At 37.9% G+C, this 8,350-nt stretch overlaps 1 protein-coding gene across 1 annotated transcript in view; it reads right to left on the bottom strand.

Moving 5' to 3' along the window:
• Window positions 1-1,012: 1,012 nt before the first annotated feature.
• The window catches only part of LOC117120588 (hyalin-like), a 15,265-nt gene continuing 7,927 nt past the window's right edge, over window positions 1,013-8,350 (bottom strand). Inside the window, exons 4-10 of the mRNA XM_033265619.1 lie at window positions 7,477-7,719; window positions 6,171-6,440; window positions 4,984-5,214; window positions 3,564-3,809; window positions 2,944-3,063; window positions 1,262-1,608; window positions 1,013-1,087 (exon numbers count right to left, since the gene is read on the bottom strand). Of these exons, the coding sequence (XP_033121510.1) occupies window positions 1,052-1,087; window positions 1,262-1,608; window positions 2,944-3,063; window positions 3,564-3,809; window positions 4,984-5,214; window positions 6,171-6,440; window positions 7,477-7,719 (1,493 nt within the window). The 3' untranslated portion in view covers window positions 1,013-1,051. The remainder of the gene's footprint in view (window positions 1,088-1,261; window positions 1,609-2,943; window positions 3,064-3,563; window positions 3,810-4,983; window positions 5,215-6,170; window positions 6,441-7,476; window positions 7,720-8,350) is intronic.

Raw genomic sequence — 8,350 nt, 5'->3', positions numbered from 1 at the left:
CAGGTTACTCCCAGCAATATGCTGGTACCGTACCCATTAATACAGCTGGATAGACCGAAGCAAGGAACATAAAGTGCTATAAAGTGCCTCAAGGACACAAGGCACAGCGAAGAATTTCAACACCAACCTCGAGGTTGGAAAACCAAACAATTTTCAGTGCGCCAAACCGCCTCCATGCCTATATATAACCTCTCATAAATTTGGTGGACACGAAGTAAAATTTTAAAGAAATAATAGGCCTATTTTTGAAAATTTTATTTCGGTGTGGTTCACAATAGAGCAAGTTAGACGCGTTAACACAACCCAAGCATTGAATTAAAACGCGGTTGTGACGTACTGAACGGAAGCCCCTCGACGTAGCACAACTTTTTTGTCGTGAAACAGTTATTAGGCCTCTCATACATATTTACAGGGATCAATACTGTACCAATAAATATTACATTTTCCTGTTATTTTATTTTGACTCTTCTTTTATTGGATGAGGAAAGCTTAATTCACTGGTATATCGAGTGCAGTGTACCATCAATATTAGAGGAGTCCCTATATATTTATCAAAAATACTTTGTAAGCGCGATCTTTTGATTAAAATTTCAAAAGAGAATATACATCAACAATTTTTATAAAATATTAAGTACCTCTATAAAAATGCAGGTTTGCTCATAAATTTGTATGTAAAAAATATATAGGTTCGTTTACGTACACATGTATTTACAGAAATTTAATTTCTTACGTCGTGTATAAGCTTAAGTACATATGACCAGTTACACATAGTGGTGTACACCAATAATTGTAGGTGTACACATTTCTATGCAGGCCTACGTCAGTCGTATACACATTATGTTTAGATTAATGTATATGTTTACATATTTGTATACAATTGACAGGGCTTCTTAATATCCATATAACTACGTAACATATCATAGGGCTTCTTAATATCCATACAGCCACACGATATATAACTCAAAATTAATACTCTATTTGTTCCTTTCGTTTAATGGGATTTCACTTTTTCTGACAATACCACGGCAGCCGTCTGGAATCTGTGTTCTGGTTAGAAAGAGTCATGTTGTCTGTCGTAATTTCCACTCTATAAATTGAAGAAACAAATTAACGTTTAACATATTATAGTTTGAACAACAGACGTCTATGTTGCATTATATTTTTATTTATGCTAATGTTTTATTAAAAATGTGCAAGATTAAGGTAAACATTTATGTTGTATAATACAATAATCGTGGCATTACGATTCTAGCATTCGTACCGTCGCATCTTTTGTCTTGGAACTTATAAAATTCTTGTGTCGAAATCGTCGACCACTTTTTCTCCTACCACTACTCCGTTCTGGTACAGGGTCGTTGTGGAAGCGTGCGCCGAGTGGCCTGTTGTCAGACACCGGACTAGGCTTGGGCTCTGGTAAAAATCCAACTCCCATGTGTACGTGTTTTGGCGGTAGGGGTTCCTTGTGTACAACAATTTCGTGTGGTCGCTCTTCTTCACCAACCACAGCAAAACAGCAGTAGTAACAACAACAGAAAATGAGCAGCGCCAATATCAGTACACCAGCCACAGAACCGAGAATAATTGCGACTATTAGCAGCGTTGACAGACCTGTACACAAAACACACATATATTAAATTCCATTCAAGCGGAACTCTCTATTCCGCGGGAGTGGGAGGGTCTGATCCACCTTTGGGCACGGGCATGCATGTCACTTAGAAAGTGGCCGACACCAGAGGCGTTGGTTAGCGCCACTGAACATTGCATTCTGTCGTGAATATCAGCGCTATACAAAGTCTTGAATGAATGATTGATTGATTGATTGATTGATTGATTGATTGATTGATTGATTGATTGATTGATTGATTTCGTTCATAAACAAATGAAAATATAAAATTAGAATATCTTTTAGCTCAGCACACCAACAGCATGCCTTTAATTCTTGATTTGCTTCTTAAGGTGCGTTCACACCGAATCCGAATTTTTGAATCATCGCAAAGCCTAAAGCCGGGCTCGGGCATTCACTGCACAACGACGGTAGTCGGCCGACGCAATTAATTCAACGCAACGCCACGACGCGCGCAACGGATGTCACTAATGAAGACAGTGCCACTGATGATCAGCAGACAGTGTCGCTTCGTGTAACGCTCATAGGGAACGGAGTTTGATTCGTCAGCTGACGGCCGTACGATGCAGTGAGTTCCCGGCATAACGAACCGATCAGAAATTGGGATCAGTACTAAGGCCGGCCACTCACTGCGTTCGACGGTCGTCAATCGACGCAATTTTTTGAAGAGCTCAACGCGACGACACGCACGGAACGGATCGTTTTTAACCACAAATCCGCTCAGACTGCCACCGAAAATCAGCAGACGACGTCGCATCGTCTAGCACTCACGGGGGCGGAGTTGGATTCGTCGTGCTACGGTCGTACGACGCAATGAGTGCCCGGCTTAAGGCCTGTTTAGGACTATACTTCAACAATAACGATAACGATCAAAAACCTAAAAAGCAATTGTTCATATAAAAAATAAAAGAAAAGTTTTTACACTAGAACGATTCGATAACGATTTATCAGTTACCGTATGCGATAACAGCATATTTTGACAAATCAAATCAGATGACCTCATAATCATGGAAACATTGAAATCGTAGTAGTAGCAACGATTTTATCGTTTTTAGATGACTATGACGTCATATGATTTGATTTGTGAAAATATTTTGTTATCGAATCGTCCTAGTGTAAAAAACTGCTCTTATTTCTTTTGTTTTCTATATGAACAATCGCTTTTTAGCTTTTTTATCGTTATCGTTATCGTTGAAGTATAAACAGGCCTTTAAGAATGGAAGGGAGAAACGCGGTCTGAATTTCGGTTCTAATCCGACGTGAATGCAGATACTGCCGGTTGATATTACTGTACAGTAATAAGTTTTAAGACACTATACCTTTTTCTGTGCATTTGTCCCCTTTATAGTCATCAACGCAGATACACGCAAAGCTGTCCTCGCCATCTGTCACACATGCGCCGCCATTTTCACAGGGATTATCGTCACAAACCGTAGTCCCTGAAAATATAACCGTCGAATACGAATCTACTTTTTAATATTGGCTTTCATGCGATTATAAGAACAGGAGGTGGATATTAAGCCGGTAAAGCGTTTCTTCGTTAACACAGCATTTAGAGGTGTCCGGTCAGTGAAGGATGAGCAAATTCGAATTACAGTAATTGCAGTAATACAATAATAGTTATAGGCATCATTATAATATAATCATTAATATTGATGTAATTATTTATTTATATAATATTAATTATCATATAATAATATTTTATTTGTACATAACTTTAAACTTTAAACAAAAACAACAATAACATTAACAATAACTTATAACAATAACAATAACCTATAACAATAATAATAATAACAATAACATTAACAATAACTTATAACGATAACATTAACCTGGAAGAAGAAGAATGGGTTATTCGTTTTGAAGAAAAGTTAATTGCCGGTGACTTCGGTTCCACCATTGAGGTAGGCCTACAATCCATTTGTATTGCTTTTACCTTCCACAGTAACTGTAAATCGACAAATGGCCGACTTTCCACTACTCGCGTCGGTGGCTGTGTAAGTGACTGATGTTGTCTCTCCAGTAGTAAATGTTGAGCCCGGGCTTACGTCATTGGTGAGCGTTACCATACCAGAATTGTCCTCTGCGGTCGGCTCATTCCAGGATATCGTGACAGTGTTCTTGTTACTAACCGTCCTCTGTATGTCACCTGGACAACCATTCACCACTGGAGCGGTGGTATCTATAATCAATAGGAGGCACTGTATAATTCGTCGATATCTCCTAGCTACGTTTTAGTACGACACGTTTATAGGAAATGGTTTAACCCCTTAAGACAGTGTATAAAGGCTGTCCCCTTCGAAACATCAACATAATCCCTATGGGCAAAAACACATGTAAACGATTGATTGTATACAATGCAAACATTTATATATTACCGAATTCATTCGAATAAACGCCCAGTTTTGAATAAACGGCCCATCGAATAAATCTCCCCCTCAAGAGCTTCATTTGGAATAAACGCCTCCCTCGAATAAACGCCCCGGGCGTTTATTTTTCCTACAATATACTACTCCAGAAGAATTACATTTTTTCTAACATATTTGGAATCAAGTCTTTATGATCAGGCAATATCATATTTTGGTGGTAATTATGTTGTAGTTCCAGTGAAATTAATGAGCATTTACAGTGAAATTAATGAGCGTTTACAGTATTTGAGTATACACATATCCATTTTACACCCAAAAAAATAAACGCCACCCCTCGAATAAACACCCTCCTCAACAATAAACGCCCCCAGCGTTTATTTGAATAAATACTGTATGTAGTATGTTATCACTGCAGCTACAAACGTTAATACATTTTCCGTAAACTTTTGTCTTTTATTCTACCAACTGACTGGAGTTATTGAATTCACCTTGTCATAGCAGCAGCTATGGATTTACTACAGCCACCGACGACAAAATGTTAAGCTCCGTACACACTATGAAGTTGTATGTGACAAAAATATGTGACATGCCCATATTTGGGTGTAAGATGACATCATCATTGCCATATATGGGCACATAAATTTTTCACATAATTTGATAGTGTTGACAGAGCTTAGCAATGAAATACTACCGCCCAAGAGTATAGAATTGCAAAAGGTCCGACTCTCGGGTATTTGCTGGAACGCAATCCTATCTCAAAAAGTACTACCATGAACTAGAGGGCGTTTTCAATAGTATAAATTTAGTATTAATAGGGCGCCCCCTATCTTGTGGTAGTACTTTTTTAACGTTTCATTGCCTGCATACAAAATCAGGGCAGTCGGTCTTTTGCAATTCTATACTATATGCTACCACTAAAGGTGGAACAAAACATCAAGTAAATACAATACCTCTCTCTCGAACCTTCGGGGAGGTAATAAAACTTACCTTGAATAATAACATCAAATCGGCATTCGGCCGTAGAACCGAAGGGATCTATTGCCATGTATATTACTGTATATGTAGCAGGCCCTGTGAAGGTATCGCCTGGATCGTAGTTAGATGTAACTGTTGAATCATCCGACACAACTGGCTCTGTCCAGGTCGCTGCCGTGCTCGGGCCAGTCATCTCCACTTCTTTATTGACAGGACAACTGTTGAACGTAGGAACTCCATCAACTGAAAACGTAATGAAAATCGATTATGATTATGATTATGTATTCATTCTTTCTGCTGTCGGCTGCTTTTTCCTAGTTCTCCGGTTTGTTTTGCTTGCTTGCTTAATTGTTTTAGTTAGATACTCCCATTACTTGAGCACCTGTGAGTAATGAATAGGCGGGCCATGTGCCTTAAATTGCCTGTAAACGGTGCGGTGATGGTGTGGAGTTTCTTTTCTTGTAGCTTTAGGTTCATGGTAATTTTTTTGTTCCTTCCTGTAGCGCCTTGAGCACTACTGCAGTGGATTTGTGCGCTTTATAAATAATAATATTATTATTATTATTATTATTATTATTATTATTATTATTATTATTATTATTATTATTATTATTATTATTATTTAATTGACCAGCTCTTCTATCTTCCAAAAACCCATAATAGCTTGCGCCTGTACCGTAATAAGCGTGAAGGAACGCGCAGACCTGTCTTTTTTTTTTATCGGTGGAGAGCACCGCTTAGATACGCCACAACAAATGAATAGATGAGTCGATTTATTCGGTGTAAACACATAGAATAACCCACGGAAGTCTGAAGAAGACTTATTTCCAGCGGGGTCCTTCTGGTGGTGATTAGAAAGTACACCGGGGTTTATACCTTTGTTTCAATTTGATTTTGTTATTCTGTTTAAATTCAGTTGTTTAATTTGGTCAATAAACGTAGTAGTACTTTTGAATTGAAGAGTGTATTGCGTTCTTTAACGTACACACGGACCATAATGCACACGGGATCAATGGCTTAAACGTCTCATCCGGAATACGTTGCGCTTTCGTAACTTGTATTTCAGCCCTTCAGCTGAAACACAAGGAGAGCAGCAATGGGGATTGAACAGGGGACATAGAGATCTCCACGGTTCAGCGGATACGGCTACCACCAGTTTAGCCGTGAGCTAAGCTGCTCTCGATTAAATACATATTTACCAGAGACAACAACATTAAATTTGCACGTCGCCTCGTTTCCAGCTTCGTCCGTTGCCCTGTAGATGACTTCTGTAGACGTGTCAACTGAGAATGCGTATCCAGAGTTAACATTAAAAGTTATTTCGATGTCAGAAGCATCACTGACACTGTCGTTGGCTGTTGGCATGTCCCAAGTGACAGCATACGTGCCTATAACATCCGGACCAACTATTCTATTGATGTCAGCTGGACAGTAGGTGAACGTTGGTGCTGTACGATCTGGTACAATTACTGTTCAGAAAGAAGAAAAAATAGGTACTGTAATAATTCTCCTAAGAATTTGCTAAGCAGCAAAAATACAAGGCGAAAGTGACCATACATGGTAGGCTAACGAATGATTCTGACCATTCTATGAGGTCTATTATCTGCATCTCTCCGGTACGAGTAATGGTGACTATGATGCTGGTGGTTGTGATGATGTTGGTAATCAGAAGTACGAGGTTGTTATGTGACCATTGTGCAAGGTAAAGTGGTAGTTTCCGGGGGAAACGTCCGCCCCCTACATCACGAGCGACGCCCACCATGGAAGGATTGATGTGTGGATGGTATCGATGGAGTGGCATGGTAATGATAGTAGCTCATTGTTAACGGTTGTGTAATGTTAACTTCTTTGAATTCAGTAGAAACCAAGCTTAAGGTTAAGCACGAAGGTGGTAACCAGGTGTACAAATGATCCGAGAGACTATTTATTTATTAAAAATTCGACACATACAAAAATAGACACATCCCCGTAGAAAAAAAAAAGTATAACAGAAAAAACAATGTAGTACAGAAAGACAGGTTAGCGACATGTCAAGAGAGAATAATGGGCTGAGAGTCCGATACCAGAGAGAGAATTAACAAGTTGTCGTAGTCTCGAAAGTTCCGATGAGGGCAGTATAATAGAGGCAGTAGAGTATATTGGCCTTAACGGCCGCCCATATAAAAAAGATCCATTAATCAATCAGCCGAGTGTTTCTAGAGCTCCTCTAAAAACTAAAAAAATATTTTGTTTTATAAATATAAAGTTAACATGGTACGGGTGATAATTTGTATGTAATATATCTAGGCCCTACTTTTTATCCACTCTCACCATTCGCTTCATGTTCATAACCGTCGGGCTCATTGTAAATACGACCATCGAGGTCTTTCATGGACTGGGTTTGTCTCTGTTCTTCGAAACACGTATTATTGTCATATTTGTAAGAATGTATAATGCAAATATGTTTTTTCTTATTGAAGGCACGAGAAATTGTGACAAGAATAGGCCTACGTAATGGTGACTTACCGATAACCATAATCGAGAAAGTGCATTGATTCGAATTCCCTGCTTCGTCTCTCACTATGTACGTGACAGTAGTTGTTCCTTCACCAAACGAGTCACCTGAGTCGTGAGTTGAAATGAGTGTCTCATAATTACCACTGGGGATCGGTGTAATCCATGTAACTGTGGTTTCCGTTTCATTTTCCGGTATCTCTAACACTTGATCACCAGGACAAACAACCGTCGGTGCGTCATTGTCGAAAACAGCTGTATATTAGAAATAATTAATTAAACATGAAATTGTTTAAAATTATAAGTATTATGTATATGTTCAATATTAGGGAGACTTCGCAGTCTTACGAAAACGATAACGAATACGACTACGTCATTATCATTATCGTCATCCGTGCTTGAAACATTCTTGACAATAGCCTATGATGTACGAGATGAATATGATCCTTGATTCATGCAATAGTCACATATCGCCTACGTTGTGATAGATATGCTACTGTAGGGCAAGGGTTGGCTAAACATTCGATGACGTAACCGTATTCGTTATTGTTTTCGTAAGCTTGCGAAAACTGTCCATTATTTATTTTAGCGGAATATCCTGTCTAACTGTATATTTTGTTCTTTCTTTCCTTAATTTTGAGAAAGAATATATATAAAATATATATATAAATCATCAAAGAAATTTATATATAAGAGATTTATAAATTTTTCATATATATATATATATATATATATACATTTCTTTATGATTTATATATATATAAATTTCTTTGATGATTTATATATATAAGAATGTATATATGTATATATATATATAAATCATCAAAGAAATTTATATATAAGAGATTTATAAATTTTTCATATATATATATATATATATATACAT

The sequence above is a fragment of the Anneissia japonica genome, unplaced genomic scaffold, assembly GCF_011630105.1.
Source record: "Anneissia japonica isolate Jap-2015-1 unplaced genomic scaffold, ASM1163010v1 scaffold3474_len973312_cov172, whole genome shotgun sequence".
NCBI classification, from domain to species: domain Eukaryota; kingdom Metazoa; phylum Echinodermata; class Crinoidea; order Comatulida; family Comatulidae; genus Anneissia; species Anneissia japonica.
This window is presented reverse-complemented; position numbering and strand designations above follow the sequence as displayed.